This window comes from Mizuhopecten yessoensis, unplaced genomic scaffold (assembly GCF_002113885.1).
Source record: "Mizuhopecten yessoensis strain PY_sf001 unplaced genomic scaffold, ASM211388v2 scaffold716297, whole genome shotgun sequence".
In the NCBI taxonomy this organism is placed as follows: Eukaryota; Metazoa; Mollusca; class Bivalvia; order Pectinida; family Pectinidae; genus Mizuhopecten; species Mizuhopecten yessoensis.
In genome coordinates this window covers 368,529-391,029 of record NW_018480046.1, presented here as the reverse complement: position 1 = coordinate 391,029, position 22,501 = coordinate 368,529, and the positions used below count along the sequence as shown (strand labels likewise).

The following is a 22,501-nucleotide window of genomic DNA, read 5'->3' as shown; positions in this document are numbered from 1 at the left end:
CCCCCCCCAGCTTTTCATTCTCCCTTGGGGAGGGGGTAATGTTTACTAAAGTTTATATAGGGAAATAACACTTTGGGGTATATTTTATCCATTTTCAGCAGAAAATTACTCAAACTTAGTCAGAATCATCTTCGGTGAATGAGAGTATTACTTTGTAAAATTGGGATTCCTGCCCAAATCACAGGGACTAGGGCTGGGCCCCAAAGGTAACAGTTACCGATATTTTCAAATTCTTATCCTTTGATGACATGACAAGTATTGTATTTCACTTAGTTTGCATGCTGATTTCACATCACATCAAAACAATAAAATAAAGCTACCAGTACCTATAATATAACGCAGGTGACCGCTAATGCCCTTGGGCCTTTTGTTAGTGATAATTTACAGTTACGAATTTCAGACAAAATTGACCGGTATAGGAAATGTTTGAGACGTGTAAGGCACCTCATGATCAAGCGACCATGCATTTCGGACTCGATGTTACGGTGCACGTGACTCATTGCACTAAAGAGTCGCCAAGGTTTCTGACTTGACCTTGCATTACGAGCCAAATATTTTTGGCTAGAGAATACAGCTAATAAAAACTAAATGTTTTTTTAAAGCGTTTTTGAAGATAATATGACTCATGTGAAGTAGAAAAATGGGTAACTTATTTAGCCCTTCACACCAGCAAGGTACCGTCCAAATATGAGTACCTCATGGATCACAAGAAGAGGTCTTTTGAAGAGTTAATGTCTACAGTTGTTAGGGAGAACACTCTACATTAAACTCACAGGCACTTCTTCCTGTACGGAGACTACTCCTACACGGAGTGTAGATTCTCCGGTGCATATAGAGCCACTAGCTTAAAAATCCGGAATTTATAATTAAAAGGTTAAAACAGCAGGTAATGAAACTAATGTTGAACTCCGGTCAGAACCGTGGGCTGTAATGCCGACAGGAATCCCTCCACAGACGGGCTGGAGCAAATCTAGCTCTGGGTAGGAATTATTATTTACATGTTCGTTCTAGATGCGATTTGCCAGATGTTGTTGGCTGAGGATCCTCTGGTTCTGGCATCAACAAACTTGATGTAGTCATGGAGAGGTATGGCCACTATGTGGTTTATTGATGTAGTCGTGGAGAGGTATGGCCACTAGGTGGTTTATTGATGTAGTCATGGAGAGGTATGGCCACTATGTGGTTTATTGATGTAGTCGTGGAGAGGGATGGCCACTAGGTGGTTTATTGATGTAGTCATGGAGAGGTATGGCCACTATTTGGTTTATTGATGTAGTCATGGAGAGGTATGGCCACTATATGTGGTTTATTGATGTAGTCATGGAGAAGTATGGCCACTATATGTGGTTTATTGATGTAGTCATGGAGAGGTATGGCCACTAGGTGGTTTACAATCGTGTAAAACAGGACATCTCTAGCTTCCATCCACTTCCTGCCAGTAAGCTGAACATTACATATTAAACACAGAAAGATGGTTAGCATTACTTTTATTTCCATGTTTTATTAGGCATAATACACAAATATAAACAACACGGACTCAATAAATATACCTAACTTTAGGACGATATCAAACACGAACGCGATCACAATAATCTGTCGGAAGACCCGTCGGATGATTGACATATATATCTTAACGTTAGGAATGATAACATAACGATTATTGTCTACGGTATAACTTACACCTTTATTTAAACCAGTCTTGCAATGCAATGAAATGAATGAAGAGCATATTCTATCTAATTCAGTTGAAATTGATTGCATCTCATGAATTTGTTAAGTTTTGTATTAAACCCAGATGAACATTTTAGGGATTTAAAGACAATTTACCAATTTCTTTTTTTAACAACTTGCTCGCAGAATTTTTTGCCTTGCTAATACTACTGCGTCACCAATGGCCTTTGCCAAACAGACGAACATTTCAGTCACTCAAATCATAACATTTTAGTGTATTTTTCATACAATTTGTAAGTAGAATTTTTAAATCAGCTTATGTTGAAATTATCCACTAGATTGTTTTTGGTGACTAAAGCGTTTCGTCAATATGTCGATATAATAACATAAATCAACCAGATATTAATGTTGGAATTAAAAAACAAACATTTTATCAGAACCAATCATAAATCGGAAATTGCGTTATTGCTAAGGAAATAAGTTGTTTAATGTGTAACATCCAATGAGCTGTACAAATTCAGAAATGAAGAACTTTTTTATTAAAATATTTTACGTAAATTCCACTTGTGACCAAAATACCATTATCAGTTAGAAAACCTCCCCGAGTGGTTTACCGACTGATGTAATCATTGTAAACCAACAGTCAATCACAAACACGAGTTATATACAGTATAACTACTCGATCTGTTTGTGTCTCACACAAGGACATCCTTCACAACTGTATTGTTTACTTATCACAATAAATAATACTGTTAATACATTAATAATTGTAAAATGATAAGACGTTAAGTTTTTATAAATAAAGAATGTTTGATACATGTCATTATCAGCCCTCTGCCAAGACTAGCCATACTATTGGTTCATATATATCACATGTTGACGTGATAAATATCGTACCCCGTCAGATACAAGCTTCATAAACAGGATAATGCGATATCAGTATAATCCATGATAACAACATGATATAACCCGTCATTACCTACGGATTATTTTCTTTCTATAGACAATCAAATATGGTATGTTAAAAACTTCGTTAACTTATAGTTTTAGTCTAACAGTCATTTTATCCAATATGACTGAAACATCAAACTAATTGTGAGAATTTATTTTTTATTTTCCCCCACACTGATGAATATCTATGATGTAAGAGGAAAAATATCAAAGAATTAAACTTAGAGATTACTTTTTCTTGCATCTTCATGGTCAATAAAACAATAAAAATCATTTATCAGAAAAGGTTGAAGTGTATCCATACAACGATTTTTGACATGCTGGGATTCCGTTGTTTTCTATTCCAACTAATGAATTACTGTAAATATAAAACCATATTCTGACTAAACCAATAACTAGGAACACAAAGAAAGGAAGCCTCTATTTGTAGACCCAGAAATAAACACTTTACTGCACCATCTAACCATTTTGTCCATTAAGAGTTCAGTGGTACTGAAGGTAAACAAATCACAACTTTCTTCCTTAAGTGTTCCAATTCACAGGTATAATAAAGCAAAATCGGTTTGATGTACACCTTCAACAGGCTTCAACAGATAAAATAATAACAAAACATATTAATTTATTTTCCATCATTGATATTATAATAAAATGATCACCTAAACTGGTAAAACACGTTTTAAATCAATAAACAATGTAAGTTATTCCCACAAATTCATATTGCCATAGGTCATTTCACAAGACATACACAATATCGTACTCAAGCACATGATATTTTCTGTCGTTTTATGTTCATATTGTCAGGATAAGTTCAACTAAATGGAATGTTCACAAATAAATAAAACAATTTTCAAAATTTTACGAATAAATGAAAAAAACACATTCATCATTTTAGTTTGGTAGAATGACATTAAGAAAATATTAGGTTTTACAATAGAACACTTATTTTCCGGGAGACCTATTATCAGAGAATTCTCTAAACGACCTTTCATCGCGAAAAAATGGATTCACGAAATAAACAAAGGTAGATGAACAGATATTCTATATTGAAACATATTACAGATTGTTTTGATTTGGCGATCGGATGTTATCTAAGTATCTGGGTTTACAGTATATAAATTTGGCATGGTTTAAGGCACTGTAGAAGATTTAAAATTGCTAAGTTATCAAGCTTTTAACTGCATGATCATTCTCAATATAATCGTTCTAATAATATTTGTGTCAATAGAAAACGCAAACTTTTATAAATACATAGCGATTAATACTGGTGAATATTGAACGATTGTTAATGTCATCTGTATTATTTATTAGCAAATAAATTCAAATATTAAATTTACACGCCATATAAAACATCACAAATCGAAGAATTTACAACACAACGATCACACAACATATCGTTCCCTCCTTCTAAGGTAATTCCTTTTAATCTTGGCTACAACATATAATGATTTATTTTCAATCATTCACCCATGACGACACATTTAAACCCTTCCAATTCAAAGCTTTGAATAGTTTATTGTGAATTTTAAGGGGTGAATGAGTTGAAGTATTTTCCATAAATGATAGTATAGCAAAATGATCATCTATAATTAAAACCGATTAAAAAGAACACATTTTATATTAGCAATACAATGTCAGTTATTCTTTATGTGTTTTGGAACATTTCAAAGTTAGACGAATGTAACGATACATTTTATACTGTTGTATTCCGTAACAGTGACACGATCTTGTATCAATCTGTAATGAATGCAAAATGCCTATCTGCCAATTGTAACGTAACAATGTATACATATTGTATGTGGTTTTTGGCACTATCGCAATGATGACGTACAATTTATAAGATGACATCCATAAGTATTTGAAAGTTGAAGCAACAAAACATCGAAGAAAAGATATTTGTAACTGTAACCAATTTTTTCAGCAATAACTTATCAATTCCACATGGGGAATTTAGAAAAATAGCAGAAAATAGCTGACTTAGTACAAAGAACAAAACCAGCGCATTATGTAACGAATAATTAATTACTAATTGGAAGCATTACTATTCAAGTCACAGTTTTACAGTTGAACAGTATCAGACAATGGAATCAAGCATACTTTTTTTCTACATTATTTCAAAAACACAATTTGCGTCATCGTATTAAAATGAAAAATGATAAACAAGGTGCTAGAAATTTGTTTGTAAAATATATTTTGTAGATATGAGATGGACATGTGAAGAGCAAACCATACATAAAATTAAGACACCTCTGTTTATCTTGAGTATTCACCAGTCCAATAGCGACAATCAACATAACCATCATCTATCAGGTAAATGCACGCATTCATAGTGTGTCCGTTTTGTGTAATGAACAGATACAACCATGAACTAATACCAGTATTATGATTATCTTGTACAAGATTACCTACGTCATACCGCCATGTAAGTAATGACAAACCAACAGATCACCACCCGAGATCAGTTGTTTTCTGGTTATCACTTTACACGTTCTCTTTCATAATTTATTGTACGTCATCAAACGTTCTTATTATCACCATTTTGTTGCTAGCATTAGCTTGCTCATGATCAAATGTTAAGACGTTATCCAGGCGAGCCTGTAGGGTTACACAATTGCATACTGGCTTAATAACCCACGTGATCACATTTAAATAATGCTTTGCCAGTGATCGCTTTTATTTCCACATGATCACATGTTGTGCCATTCATTAAGTTGAATGTGTACATGTGTTCAACAGTTTACACACATCCAGTGTGACGGGCTTGTAATAGTATCCCATCATTCATGGTGAAGTGCCTCATATTTCCTCGTCTGAGTCTTGGTCATACATATCCGGTTGCGTGTTGAGAGATTTGTAGGCACTGTTTCGGGGGTTTGGGTGTGGTCCTGTCACAATATGGCTGGGGACTAGACTGTCTGTGGTCGTCGTGTCCATATACACCCCAGCGTTTAACATAGACGACATTTGAGAACGCTTGGCTCTCCTCAGTTCTTCCCTCTCTCTGGAACAATTTCACATTATAACATTTAATGGCTAGGTACAATTTAGCTCCTAACGTTTTTCTTAACAATACAACACTATGTCTAAAGCTAAGTAAAATTTAACTCCTACTTTTTCCTCATGTACTTAACTGTACGGCTAGGTTTCTGAATGATATACTGATGACTTAAGTACGATATGTATGCGTTGATCTTCATCAGAAAAAAATGACCAAAAAGCGACTGTAAGATAAATGAAAGACATGGTGTTAACAGTGGGCTATTTTACCCTCAAACCAGTCCGGAAGAAACCTAGCTGTACTGAAATACGTGCGAGAGTCTACAATGTATAGACATTAACAGAGGTCACAGTAGTGACAAGAAGTAGTCATAATCACGTGTATCAAGGATTGGACTACGCATATAACCAGTATCAACCCTCGACCAATATCAGCCCTCGGGCCTTCAGCCCTTGGGCTGATATTGCAGTCTCGGGTTAATACTGGGTGTGATATGGAAAAAGGCATGTATTATTCTCTATGTATCAAGGATTGGACTACGCATATATCAATAACGTGTATTCCATAAACGGTATCAAAGTCAGATGTTAGGAAGAAATCAATATTGTTTTAAGTGTCTCCCGTGTCAGTAATGGCTGGGTGTTAATATGGTTTTACTTGGATTTGTGAAATGTATCTTTTTATGAATGCATTAACATGTGCCACTATACTAAACTATTTCATTGATTGAATTGCTATCTGAACCTCAAATCCCACAACACTTAGACCCAGGAGTTGGGCATAGTACGTACTTGCTCAACATATGTGATACATTTGTCATAGAACAGCAGGACAAACAGCAAGAGAAAACACACCCATGAAGCAACAAAACCAGTGGGCATCCGGAATGGACCATCGATATGACAAACAAACAATTCAAAATTAAGGGTGAAAACAAGAAAAGAGAGACTATATCAACTTCCATCCTAGATAGCCAGGGGTTACGTTCACTTTCGCTCTCTACACAGAGCTAAAGTGAGCGTAACCCCTGGATGTCGAGGATGATCAACTTCCAACTTATGAATCGCTGTCGTAACAAAGTAACAGCCATGTGACCACACAAGACACTCCAAAACACCCTATGACGCCCTATAGGATTAACACCCAACAGAAATATATAAATTCAATTTAAAATTGTATTTTTCTACACTTTACACACAGGAGAGTAATATGGTGAGCTAGGTTATATACTATAACCCATTCTCAATGGGAAATAAACATACACTATTGGTTGCCGACGTGAGTATAAAGCACAAGACAAAGACTCGTAAACTAGTGCAACAACGAAGGAAATGTACAGGGCGTTAGATTTCAAACTAGAAATAACAAACTGATCCAACATTATTATGGCTATGATTCCCTTCCATTACGCATGGAGTGTAAATCACACACCACAGATTCCATATCGCTTTCTGGCATTTCCCCTGTCTGATTTATCTGAACGTATGCTCTGAATTTTGCTTCAACACACACACACACACACACGCACACACATATATATATATATATATATAAACTACAATACATTCCAAGAATTAAAGAATAGGCGTAAGAAGACTTGCACTACTTACCTTTTATGTCTGCGGTACATGAAAGCTGCTACACCAAGTATGACGAGACAGACAACAATGCCGAACACAGCCCCGGCGATTGCACCTGAAGGAGAGAGAGAATGCAGTCATAACACTTGTTAAACGTCAACCACACCGGGTTTCACTTGGTAAGCCTTAGTTTCACTTGGTAAGACTAAGTTTTATTTGGTATGTCTTGGTTTCACTTGGTAAGCCTTGGGTTCACTTGTTTTGCCTTGGTTTCACTTGGTAAGCCTTGGCTAAGGTAACAGGTAAACCAGTGGTTTTTGTTAAAAACATATTTGTTATGGTGCCATTGTATATATCTTTATTGCATGTCTCTTTTGACAGTACGTTTGAACTCTGTTTCTGATCTTAGGATACCAGTTTTATGAACCAATGTCCAATTTTATATCATGTTTAATATGAGCGTATTTTTATAACTGCATTGACACGAATCTCTAAAACACAGTCCTTTTATGTCGCTTAGAATAATGTGCCCTTATCTCACTGTACTTGACATATATTTCTATCACTCTATTCGCAAATCTAAGCTATAATCTTCCCACCGTTATCATCTTGTATTAGCGACGAAAACATAATGTATCAAAACAGAGCCCAGGATTCGAACACACATGAAACATGACAGCTTCCTAACACTAAACAAACCTCATTTTATTCAACTGATCTATTTTTTTTAAATGTTGTTATTGAAGCGCAAACAGATATTTATAATGATTGTGTTGATTTCATAGTGTTAAAAATAACATGACCTTTTTGCATTACGGCAATGTGTCTTCTTAAGTATCTCATATCTGTGTGTTTTACGCAAAATATTTAATATTTAGAGAGGTTGTACCTTTCTTGTGCACTCATTGTTAAATGAGCTGCGGTAATCGTAGTTATCTACCTTTCCCATGTGCCGAAAATCCTCTGGTTTGTATATTAAAGTTTACATTCGTTGGTTGCATGGAGATAGCCAAGCACTGTACATAAATACCTTTAACACAAAGCCTCTCGTGTTAAAATCAGATTCATTTCCGTTGTAAAAGTCGGATAAAATCCAACCGTTTCCGTCAGCCTGGTCGGTATCGATTCTCCTCCGACCACCGGTACATAAATTTCTATCATTGGTGACGAGAAGTACTCTCCGTTTAGCTACTAGTTTAGGGGGTAATCTTAGCATGTGACAGACCAATCATTGCTCAGCTTTATCAAGTGAGTTTCTGTTTAGTTACCTAATCAAGAGTTAGAATGCAAAGCGCGCGTGTTATTGTCAATGATGGATGATTTAAGAACATAATCCGAATAAAGTGGAAAAGAAATTGTTCTTTCCTTTAATTTTTTTTATTCCGGGTGCGGTATTAAATCTTTTTAATTAAATATCACAATCCTACACCCTCCAACACATACAAGCTAGCAGCACCACGTACACGCGTGCTGTTGACTTTCAACACAGGGCATATTAGTATATTGATGAGTTGTCGGAGCCAATAACATCTGTACATCGTTCATCGTCTATAATATGCATCCTTTCGATGTTTTAATAAACTTTAACTGCGATCTGATCTGAATTTAATAGCGGTTGACAGTTATGAATTGAAGAGCTCTCACCGCTGACTCGGTAAGGTTCAACGTAATGCTACAGAAGTAAAGTGCTCTTCCATTCACAGATAGATATTTGTGTTATATTCCAGAAATTACCCACGTGGAATGGTTTAGCAAGTTGTATAATACAACATATATAAAGCGATCCCATGGGTTTAAGATAAATTGATTTCGTGACTTATATATACTGATCAAAACCCATAAGTCTGGCCCTATCGTTTTGATGGTGAAAGCAATAAGAAGTAATATTATATCTAATGCTACAATCAATACTTCAATAATAACAAAAATTTACTTCTATGTTTATTTTTCAAAATGTGTTGTAATGCCTTGCCTTTCTTTGTAAATAAAGACGTTTGCAGTTGTGATTGTAACCTATATATATTAAGAGCATTGACCACTATATCCCGTGTTACATAAACAAGCGAGGCGATCCTAATAATACAAGTACCTGCTTCGGTAGGGACTTCTTGGTTTTCGTCTCCCATCATAGGTCGAGGGGTCGTAGAAATAGGTACTGAAAGACAAATATAAAAAACATGTATGTGATATAAAATTCCACACTGTTTATCGATCAATGCTGAGGGTCTAAGATTAAAGCTTTCAATCTTGGAGTTATCATCTAAACACAATGAAACAAAAATTGATTTGATTGAAGAATAGATTTTCCAAATATCTGAGCTAAATGCTTATTAAAATTACAGATATTTTAAAGACTGGGCCAGTTTTGTAGCAAAGAATGTAGAGTCAGCTTCAGCAAAACTCCATATTTTACAGAGCATTGTCAGTTTATCGTCTTGATTGAGTGCATTGTCAGTTTCACATCAGACTTTATATGGTACTTTCAGTGCTAACATGTGCGTAATAAAGTATTGTCACTTTAAAGATCAATGTTCATGGAGCATTGTCAACTTCACATGAGATTTCATAGGGCCCTGTATTACGTCCAGTTTAATAGAGAATTAAGCTTAAATGTATTGGATTATAAATCATTATAATGCTGATGTCTTACAATGCGTTGTCAGCTTACTGCTTAGCTGCGGAGTTGATATCAAGCCTTCTCGGTTTAATGTCATGGTTTATGAAGCAATACTAAAACAGTACTCAGTAATGTGTGTTGTTTGTTTGAATTTGATATTTTCACGATCTTGTTTTCGTTGACTAAGATAGAGAAGAGGCTAATTCACACTAATACAGTCGTTTATATGTGAAAGCTGGCGGCGCTGCGTTACGTCAATATATTATAGAGGATCGTTACTGAACTTCATGATTTGTTATTCACACAATGTATACACGATGGAATTTAAAGCATAATATACAGAATGTTTATAACTTATAAATAAGAGTTATGATATACGTAAGAAGATCAGTTAAACCTCAGGGCTAAATATGAATACTTCTGAATACTTTATGGCCTGACTGTAGCCACCGGTCACATGTTAGTGGTATGTAGGAGAACGTGAATGGTTCCTGGCTGTGACCTAGTTGTGTAGAAATATATACATACGTCGTTTGTTTACAAAATTTATAAGTAAACTTATAATAATAGACATGCAGGTTAACCTCTAATACATCTTCCGTGTCTTACACACACCTATCTACATAGACACCAACTCAGCTGTTTCTGTAAACAGTTACCTACCTGTTAACGTACTGGCGTTCATGGATGAATGTCCTCCCCCTCCCAGCAAATCTGTAAGATAATGTAAAGCCATTTTACACAGTGAACAAAGATGCTCGTGAACAATGGCTAGTAAATCTTTTGTCAACGTGGAATATACATGGTGTTATTAGTATACGAATGATGTCATTTTAAAGTTAGATTTGATTGGAGTTTGTTATCTGCATATACTCACAGTCCAACGTTCACATCCCCAGGTAAGTGTTGAGTTCAGGTGAGTCTAGGCCATGTATATGTGTGTGCTGTGCACATATACCGGGAGAAATGTCGGTTCAAGCGATTGTAAGTGTAGAGTAAACATATAGCACAGGTATACCAAACCTGGGGGGAAGTTGTAAACAGAAACTCGATCATATCCACCACAGAGGCCAGACACAATTATATAATGTTTACAGCATATAGCTAGTATGCATACAATGTATGTTAATCATACGGCCATTATAACAACGTAACAGACCCCTGTGGCATTATATTAGTTCTAGTGCAAGTCATTGTGTAATCTAATGTTAATAATAATAAGAAGAACAGGTAAAGGCATTAACGGTCACCGGAATCGTACTCAGTCATTTTTGTTGTGGAGATGAGAAGTGAAAATGATAATGTTTTCAAATTATAGCAATAAAGATCATTACCCATTTTGATCAAATATATATAAAAAAAAACCACTTAAACAAAATCAAACTTATCTTATAACGATGAGATATAATGGTATTTTGTTATTTTTTTCTTTTAAGATTAGTAAAGTAGGCCCAACTTCAACAGAACAAAGAAACACGAAAGCATTATTTCCATGTGAAATATATCAGACCCCCTCTCTGGGGGAGGGCGAGCATTTACTTTGATGAAGGGTCATAGAACATTTCTATCCCCGAAAGCTCTTTGATTTGAACAGTTTTAATTATCAGGTTTTGAAAAAAATAACCAATTTCCCGCCTTTGGGTCCCGCTCCTTATGTGAAAGGGGTATGTCAGGATCTTAGCTTTTACACCCTGATGGGCCACAGTGTCCTTCATTCGAACTCTACCCTTATACTATTAATTACTAAGCCTCTGGTCATATTAGTTATACAAGGGAGTTAACTCTGTATAATGGTCTTGTTTACATAATTGTTATCGTATCAAGGACTTTGGTTGTGGAAGCTTTAATTACATGAATTATCTTTCTTACACCTGGATTTGTTACTAAAGAGACATTATAGCCTATGTTGAACTTTGAACTCTGGGTGTAGTTCCGAGCCCTCGGTTACCAATAACTATGTTTAGACATTAATAATTAGATACCCTGCTTGAAGTTCATGATATCGTAGTTGGAACAGAAACTTGGCTGACACGAGATCTATAATCACTAGAATTCATCAGTAGCCACATGGAGGTATACATATGTAACGGAGAGAGTGGCTGTCATGGAGCAGCACTCAATACAACCAGACGATATTGTGTTGCTTCCTTTGTAGTGACCACAATATATATTTTGTTAGGATCCACCTTGATCAAGGCAAAATCGCATCATTGACCTCTGTTTGCAAACTACCAAACGGGACGGATGACTTATTTGTGGTGGGTTTGATTAAAGACCTGACAGACATCAGATATGAAACAACAAAATCACTCTTTCTCGTGGATGGACATTTCAAATGGGAATTTTGAGTAGGATTATGTTGGTCGTAGTTGCGTTTTGGTTTGTTTGTTTTTGACTTTTGTTACAAGAACATTTGCTTGTCGATAACTATGTTATATGCAGTCTACACCACAAGACGATGATTTTTTTCAGTTATTGTGATAGTGTCCATCAACAAAACATTGCCTAGTACCTTAAATCTGTCTAAAATCAGACAGTGGCATCAATTAATACATAGATGTAAATATAACTTATGAATTTCTTTCTAACGTTATTTGGCAAAGGCATTGTGCTACTTCAGATACTTTGGTATGTCAAAAATTAAACGAAAAACATTAGGAACCTAAACAATAACCAAAGAGAAACCATTTGTTCCGGAAGGGTAAGCGTTTCCTCCATTTGTTCCGGAAGGGTAAGCGTTTCCTCCAACACATGTTGTACCCTCATGTATCTCATCTAAAGTCAAACCCAGGAGAGTATGCTAGTCACGTACGACTTTAGAAAGAGTGAACATGCCTTTTGATTATGGCATACATCAACACCCGCATCTTGTTAACCAAATCTTGACGGTAACTGTAACACTGCTCCAGCGTCGATTGAAATATCCCCTGTTGAAAATCTCAGTTACCTAACTTATTAATTAACACGACAAGATCTACCTTGTGACCCATAAGTGTTAGCAATAGAAAAGAAAAGAAAAGCCGATAATACAAAGGTATATGAAAACGAAGACCTGTTTGACAATATATTCTATACATTTAACTTTTGATTTGTAGAAATTAAATCTAAACATAAAAAGCAAACATTAAGATTGCACATGTCTACCCTTACCTATTAGTTCACAAGTCTTCCCTTACATATTAGTTCACATGTCTACCCTAACATATTAGTTCACATGTTTACCCTTACACATTAGTTCACATGTCTACCCTTACCTATTAGTTCACATGTCTTCCCTTACATATTAGTTCACATGTCTACCCTAACATATTAGTTCACATGTCTACCCTGACATATTATTTCACATGTCTACCGTTACATATTAGTTCACATGTTTACTCTTACATATAATTTCACATGTGTACCCTTACATATTATTTCACATGTCTACCCTTACATATTAGTTCACATGTCTACCCTTTCATATTAGTTCACATATCTACCCTTTCATATTAGTTCACATGTCTACCCTGACATATTAGTTCACATGTCTACCCTTACATATTATTTCACATGTCTACCCTTACATATTAGTTCACATGTCTACCCTTTCATATTAGTTCACATATCTACCCTTTCATATTAGTTCACATGTCTACCCTGACATATTAGTTCACATGTCTACCCTTACATATTAGTTCACATGTCTACCCTTACATATTAGTTCACATGTCTACCCTTACATATTAGTTCACATGTCTACCCTTACATATTAGTTCACATGTCTACCCTTACATATTAGTTCACATGTCTACCCTTACATATTAGTTCACATGTCTACCCTTACATATTAGTTCACATGTCTACCCTTACATATTAGTTCACATGTCTACCCTTACATATTAGTTCACATGTCTACCCTTACATATTAGTTCACATGTCTACCCTTACATATTAGTTCACATGTCTACCCTTACATATTAGTTCACATGTCTACCCTTACATATTAGTTCACATGTCTACCCTTACATATTAGTTCACATGTCTACCCTTACATATTAGTTCACATGTCTACCCTTACATATTAGTTCACATGTCTACCCTTACATATTAGTTCACATGTCTACCCTTACATATTAGTTCACATGTCTACCCTTACATATTAGTTCACATGTCTACCCTTACATATTAGTTCACATGTCTACCCTTACATATTAGTTCACATGTCTACCCTTACATATTAGTTCACATGTCTACCCTTACATATTAGTTCACATGTCTACCCTTACATATTAGTTCACATGTCTACCCTTACATATTAGTTCACATGTCTACCCTTACATATTAGTTCACATGTCTACCCTTACATATTAGTTCACATGTCTACCCTTACATATTAGTTCACATGTCTACCCTTACATATTAGTTCACATGTCTACCCTTACATATTAGTTCACATGTCTACCCTTACATATTAGTTCACATGTCTACCCTTACATATTAGTTCACATGTCTACCCTTACATATTAGTTCACATGTCTACCCTTACATATTAGTTCACATGTCTACCCTTACATATTAGTTCACATGTCTACCCTTACATATTAGTTCACATGTCTACCCTTACATATTAGTTCACATGTCTACCCTTACATATTAGTTCACATGTCTACCCTTACATATTAGTTCACATGTCTACCCTTACATATTAGTTCACATGTCTACCCTTACATATTAGTTCACATGTCTACCCTTACATATTAGTTCACATGTCTACCCTTACATATTAGTTCACATGTCTACCCTTACATATTAGTTCACATGTCTACCCTTACATATTAGTTCACATGTCTACCCTTACATATTAGTTCACATGTCTACCCTTACATATTAGTTCACATGTCTACCCTTACATATTAGTTCACATGTCTACCCTTACATATTAGTTCACATGTCTACCCTTACATATTAGTTCACATGTCTACCCTTACATATTAGTTCACATGTCTACCCTTACATATTAGTTCACATGTCTACCCTTACATATTAGTTCACATGTCTACCCTTACATATTAGTTCACATGTCTACCCTTACATATTAGTTCACATGTCTACCCTTACATATTAGTTCACATGTCTACCCTTACATATTAGTTCACATGTCTACCCTTACATATTAGTTCACATGTCTACCCTTACATATTAGTTCACATGTCTACCCTTACATATTAGTTCACATGTCTACCCTTACATATTAGTTCACATGTCTACCCTTACATATTAGTTCACATGTCTACCCTTACATATTAGTTCACATGTCTACCCTTACATATTAGTTCACATGTCTACCCTTACATATTAGTTCACATGTCTACCCTTACATATTAGTTCACATGTCTACCCTTACATATTAGTTCACATGTCTACCCTTACATATTAGTTCACATGTCTACCCTTACATATTAGTTCACATGTCTACCCTTACATATTAGTTCACATGTCTACCCTTACATATTAGTTCACATGTCTACCCTTACATATTAGTTCACATGTCTACCCTTACATATTAGTTCACATGTCTACCCTTACATATTAGTTCACATGTCTACCCTTACATATTAGTTCACATGTCTACCCTTACATATTAGTTCACATGTCTACCCTTACATATTAGTTCACATGTCTACCCTTACATATTAGTTCACATGTCTACCCTTACATATTAGTTCACATGTCTACCCTTACATATTAGTTCACATGTCTACCCTTACATATTAGTTCACATGTCTACCCTTACATATTAGTTCACATGTCTACCCTTACATATTAGTTCACATGTCTACCCTTACATATTAGTTCACATGTCTACCCTTACATATTAGTTCACATGTCTACCCTTACATATTAGTTCACATGTCTACCCTTACATATTAGTTCACATGTCTACCCTTACATATTAGTTCACATGTCTACCCTTACATATTAGTTCACATGTCTACCCTTACATATTAGTTCACATGTCTACCCTTACATATTAGTTCACATGTCTACCCTTACATATTAGTTCACATGTCTACCCTTACATATTAGTTCACATGTCTACCCTTACATATTAGTTCACATGTCTACCCTTACATATTAGTTCACATGTCTACCCTTACATATTAGTTCACATGTCTACCCTTACATATTAGTTCACATGTCTACCCTTACATATTAGTTCACATGTCTACCCTTACATATTAGTTCACATGTCTACCCTTACATATTAGTTCACATGTCTACCCTTACATATTAGTTCACATGTCTACCCTTACATATTAGTTCACATGTCTACCCTTACATATTAGTTCACATGTCTACCCTTACATATTAGTTCACATGTCTACCCTTACATATTAGTTCACATGTCTACCCTTACATATTAGTTCACATGTCTACCCTTACATATTAGTTCACATGTCTACCCTTACATATTAGTTCACATGTCTACCCTTACATATTAGTTCACATGTCTACCCTTACATATTAGTTCACATGTCTACCCTTACATATTAGTTCACATGTCTACCCTTACATATTAGTTCACATGTCTACCCTTACATATTAGTTCACATGTCTACCCTTACATATTAGTTCACATGTCTACCCTTACATATTAGTTCACATGTCTACCCTTACATATTAGTTCACATGTCTACCCTTACATATTAGTTCACATGTCTACCCTTACATATTAGTTCACATGTCTACCCTTACATATTAGTTCACATGTCTACCCTTACATATTAGTTCACATGTCTACCCTTACATATTAGTTCACATGTCTACCCTTACATATTAGTTCACATGTCTACCCTTACATATTAGTTCACATGTCTACCCTTACATATTAGTTCACATGTCTACCCTTACATATTAGTTCACATGTCTACCCTTACATATTAGTTCACATGTCTACCCTTACATATTAGTTCACATGTCTACCCTTACATATTAGTTCACATGTCTACCCTTACATATTAGTTCACATGTCTACCCTTACATATTAGTTCACATGTCTACCCTTACATATTAGTTCACATGTCTACCCTTACATATTAGTTCACATGTCTACCCTTACATATTAGTTCACATGTCTACCCTTACATATTAGTTCACATGTCTACCCTTACATATTAGTTCACATGTCTACCCTTACATATTAGTTCACATGTCTACCCTTACATATTAGTTCACATGTCTACCCTTACATATTAGTTCACATGTCTACCCTTACATATTAGTTCACATGTCTACCCTTACATATTAGTTCACATGTCTACCCTTACATATTAGTTCACATGTCTACCCTTACATATTAGTTCACATGTCTACCCTTACATATTAGTTCACATGTCTACCCTTACATATTAGTTCACATGTCTACCCTTACATATTAGTTCACATGTCTACCCTTACATATTAGTTCACATGTCTACCCTTACATATTAGTTCACATGTCTACCCTTACATATTAGTTCACATGTCTACCCTTACATATTAGTTCACATGTCTACCCTTACATATTAGTTCACATGTCTACCCTTACATATTAGTTCACATGTCTACCCTTACATATTAGTTCACATGTCTACCCTTACATATTAGTTCACATGTCTACCCTTACATATTAGTTCACATGTCTACCCTTACATATTAGTTCACATGTCTACCCTTACATATTAGTTCACATGTCTACCCTTACATATTAGTTCACATGTCTACCCTTACATATTAGTTCACATGTCTACCCTTACATATTAGTTCACATGTCTACCCTTACATATTAGTTCACATGTCTACCCTTACATATTAGTTCACATGTCTACCCTTACATATTAGTTCACATGTCTACCCTTACATATTAGTTCACATGTCTACCCTTACATATTAGTTCACATGTCTACCCTTACATATTAGTTCACATGTCTACCCTTACATATTAGTTCACATGTCTACCCTTACATATTAGTTCACATGTCTACCCTTACATATTAGTTCACATGTCTACCCTTACATATTAGTTCACATGTCTACCCTTACATATTAGTTCACATGTCTACCCTTACATATTAGTTCACATGTCTACCCTTACATATTAGTTCACATGTCTACCCTTACATATTAGTTCACATGTCTACCCTTACATATTAGTTCACATGTCTACCCTTACATATTAGTTCACATGTCTACCCTTACATATTAGTTCACATGTCTACCCTTACATATTAGTTCACATGTCTACCCTTACATATTAGTTCACATGTCTACCCTTACATATTAGTTCACATGTCTACCCTTACATATTAGTTCACATGTCTACCCTTACATATTAGTTCACATGTCTACCCTTACATATTAGTTCACATGTCTACCCTTACATATTAGTTCACATGTCTACCCTTACATATTAGTTCACATGTCTACCCTTACATATTAGTTCACATGTCTACCCTTACATATTAGTTCACATGTCTACCCTTACATATTAGTTCACATGTCTACCCTTACATATTAGTTCACATGTCTACCCTTACATATTAGTTCACATGTCTACCCTTACATATTAGTTCACATGTCTACCCTTACATATTAGTTCACATGTCTACCCTTACATATTAGTTCACATGTCTACCCTTACATATTAGTTCACATGTCTACCCTTACATATTAGTTCACATGTCTACCCTTACATATTAGTTCACATGTCTACCCTTACATATTAGTTCACATGTCTACCCTTACATATTAGTTCACATGTCTACCCTTACATATTAGTTCACATGTCTACCCTTACATATTAGTTCACATGTCTACCCTTACATATTAGTTCACATGTCTACCCTTACATATTAGTTCACATGTCTACCCTTACATATTAGTTCACATGTCTACCCTTACATATTAGTTCACATGTCTACCCTTACATATTAGTTCACATGTCTACCCTTACATATTAGTTCACATGTCTACCCTTACATATTAGTTCACATGTCTACCCTTACATATTAGTTCACATGTCTACCCTTACATATTAGTTCACATGTCTACCCTTACATATTAGTTCACATGTCTACCCTTACATATTAGTTCACATGTCTACCCTTACATATTAGTTCACATGTCTACCCTTACATATTAGTTCACATGTCTACCCTTACATATTAGTTCACATGTCTACCCTTACATATTAGTTCACATGTCTACCCTTACATATTAGTTCACATGTCTACCCTTACATATTAGTTCACATGTCTACCCTTACATATTAGTTCACATGTCTACCCTTACATATTAGTTCACATGTCTACCCTTACATATTAGTTCACATGTCTACCCTTACATATTAGTTCACATGTCTACCCTTACATATTAGTTCACATGTCTACCCTTACATATTAGTTCACATGTCTACCCTTACATATTAGTTCACATGTCTACCCTTACATATTAGTTCACATGTCTACCCTTACATATTAGTTCACATGTCTACCCTTACATATTAGTTCACATGTCTACCCTTACATATTAGTTCACATGTCTACCCTTACATATTAGTTCACATGTCTACCCTTACATATTAGTTCACATGTCTACCCTTACATATTAGTTCACATGTCTACCCTTACATATTAGTTCACATGTCTACCCTTACATATTAGTTCACATGTCTACCCTTACATATTAGTTCACATGTCTACCCTTACATATTAGTTCACATGTCTACCCTTACATATTAGTTCACATGTCTACCCTTACATATTAGTTCACATGTCTACCCTTACATATTAGTTCACATGTCTACCCTTACATATTAGTTCACATGTCTACCCTTACATATTAGTTCACATGTCTACCCTTACATATTAGTTCACATGTCTACCCTTACATATTAGTTCACATGTCTACCCTTACATATTAGTTCACATGTCTACCCTTACATATTAGTTCACATGTCTACCCTTACATATTAGTTCACATGTCTACCCTTACATATTAGTTCACATGTCTACCCTTACATATTAGTTCACATGTCTACCCTTACATATTAGTTCACATGTCTACCCTTACATATTAGTTCACATGTCTACCCTTACATATTAGTTCACATGTCTACCCTTACATATTAGTTCACATGTCTACCCTTACATATTAGTTCACATGTCTACCCTTACATATTAGTTCACATGTCTACCCTTACATATTAGTTCACATGTCTACCCTTACATATTAGTTCACATGTCTACCCTTACATATTAGTTCACATGTCTACCCTTACATATTAGTTCACATGTCTACCCTTACATATTAGTTCACATGTCTACCCTTACATATTAGTTCACATGTCTACCCTTACATATTAGTTCACATGTCTACCCTTACATATTAGTTCACATGTCTACCCTTACATATTAGTTCACATGTCTACCCTTACATATTAGTTCACATGTCTACCCTTACATATTAGTTCACATGTCTACCCTTACATATTAGTTCACATGTCTACCCTTACATATTAGTTCACATGTCTACCCTTACATATTAGTTCACATGTCTACCCTTACATATTAGTTCACATGTCTACCCTTACATATTAGTTCACATGTCTACCCTTACATATTAGTTCACATGTCTACCCTTACATATTAGTTCACATGTCTACCCTTACATATTAGTTCACATGTCTACCCTTACATATTAGTTCACATGTCTACCCTTACATATTAGTTCACATGTCTACCCTTACATATTAGTTCACATGTCTACCCTTACATATTAGTTCACATGTCTACCCTTACATATTAGTTCACATGTCTACCCTTACATATTAGTTCACATGTCTACCCTTACATATTAGTTCACATGTCTACCCTTACATATTAGTTCACATGTCTACCCTTACATATTAGTTCACATGTCTACCCTTACATATTAGTTCACATGTCTACCCTTACATATTAGTTCACATGTCTACCCTTACATATTAGTTCACATGTCTACCCTTACATATTAGTTCACATGTCTACCCTTACATATTAGTTCACATGTCTACCCTTACATATTAGTTCACATGTCTACCCTTACATATTAGTTCACATGTCTACCCTTACATATTAGTTCACATGTCTACCCTTACATATTAGTTCACATGTCTACCCTTACATATTAGTTCACATGTCTACCCTTACATATTAGTTCACATGTCTACCCTTACATATTAGTTCACATGTCTACCCTTACATATTAGTTCACATGTCTACCCTTACATATTAGTTCACATGTCTACCCTTACATATTAGTTCACATGTCTACCCTTACATATTAGTTCACATGTCTACCCTTACATATTAGTTCACATGTCTACCCTTACATATTAGTTCACATGTCTACCCTTACATATTAGTTCACATGTCTACCCTTACATATTAGTTCACATGTCTACCCTTACATATTAGTTCACATGTCTACCCTTACATATTAGTTCACATGTCTACCCTTACATATTAGTTCACATGTCTACCCTTACATATTAGTTCACATGTCTACCCTTACATATTAGTTCACATGTCTACCCTTACATATTAGTTCACATGTCTACCCTTACATACTAGTTCACATGTCTACCCTTACATATTAGTTCACATGTCTATCCTTACATATTAGTTCACATGTCCGGTTTCAATCATATAGAAATACAATAAATATATTTTGGTTTGTATTATCATACTGTGTGTATGTTGTTTATACAAATATTAATGTGACTGTATGAATATTCTATGGTAGTGTAAATAGGTTAATCACATAATGACAAAACAACACCAATGTGTACTACGTGGAAACAGCCCCACCCCTATAAATCACTACTTACAGGAGCGTGATCACAAAGGCCCCTCCCTCAGGCACGACTGGAGTGTATCCTTGGGAGTGCCTCCAGCTTCCCTGGTCCAGTTGATGATCGACTGGTCATACTGGGTCAGAATGCGTTAACGTTACCAAACTCGTGTTTCAGAGGCTGTGCTGGGGAGTGATGGAGAGACACCTCGACATACGGGATACCGATCAATACACTATGTCTCCGTCCACATTTACATATATGTGTGTGTTGTATATATGATTGGCTTTGTCATTAGTCAACTTCATACTGGCTGTGCATGGCTGTGCACGCTACAACGTGATGTCCTACATCTCAAGTATATACATATATATACAAGGTCAAATATAATAATAGGGTAGTAAGGTACTGTAGTAACGTTAATGGTAGGGACGTGTTCTGATACACGTATGGATTGGCAGTGTATAGTCATCCGCATGCAAAGGCAGCTTTTGAAGTTGGAAATTAGACAAAACAGCTGTGTTCGTGAAGAAAATGATTGAGTAAAAAATGAATGATAGGACATCTGCATATTATAAACAGGCGTGACTCTACTCCAAGGAGAAGAATGGAAATTTATTTTCAACGTTATAGCAATAGTAAAAGTGTGCTGTCGTAACTTCCTAATCGAGTTGACTGAATCCAACATTTAAATAATTTTGATAGTTTGCTCATTACCACGAATTTAACAAATCGGTTCTAACACAAGGTCGATTCCTCTGGAGTCTTACATGTACATCTAAATCACTGACTTGTACAGACAAAACAAGTTAGTATCACAACTAGTTCTAATG

At 35.3% G+C, this 22,501-nt stretch overlaps 1 protein-coding gene across 2 annotated transcripts; it reads right to left on the bottom strand.

The window, feature by feature from the left end:
* Positions 1–1,470: 1,470 nt before the first annotated feature.
* On the bottom strand, positions 1,471–22,010 carry LOC110442769. Of its 2 annotated transcripts, none has more exons than XM_021486533.1 (5): positions 21,705–22,010; positions 10,478–10,528; positions 9,287–9,352; positions 7,228–7,312; positions 1,471–5,620 (listed from the first exon to the last, which is right to left on the bottom strand). In XM_021486533.1, exons 2-5 carry the CDS (start codon positions 10,497–10,499, stop codon positions 5,416–5,418), a joined length of 378 nt encoding a protein of 125 aa, XP_021342208.1. In that variant the 5' UTR covers positions 10,500–10,528; positions 21,705–22,010; the 3' UTR covers positions 1,471–5,415. The 2 variants fall into 2 exon arrangements, with proteins under 2 accessions (XP_021342208.1, XP_021342207.1); XM_021486532.1 differs by lacking the exon at positions 21,705–22,010 and adding an exon at positions 10,692–10,959.
* Between the last annotated feature and the right edge of the window lie 491 nt (positions 22,011–22,501).

Bases quoted from the DNA above. Each gene is read 5' to 3' on its own strand.
- LOC110442769 (XM_021486533.1), bottom strand. From the start codon at position 10,499: ATGAACGCCAGTACGTTAACAG. The intron at 9,353-10,477 runs GTAGGTAACTGT...TTTGTCTTTCAG, and splicing joins GAACGCCAGTACGTTAACAG to TACCTATTTCTACGACCCCT. The intron at 5,621-7,227 runs GTAAGTAGTGCA...AAATTGTTCCAG, and splicing joins ATGTACCGCAGACATAAAAG to AGAGAGGGAAGAACTGAGGA.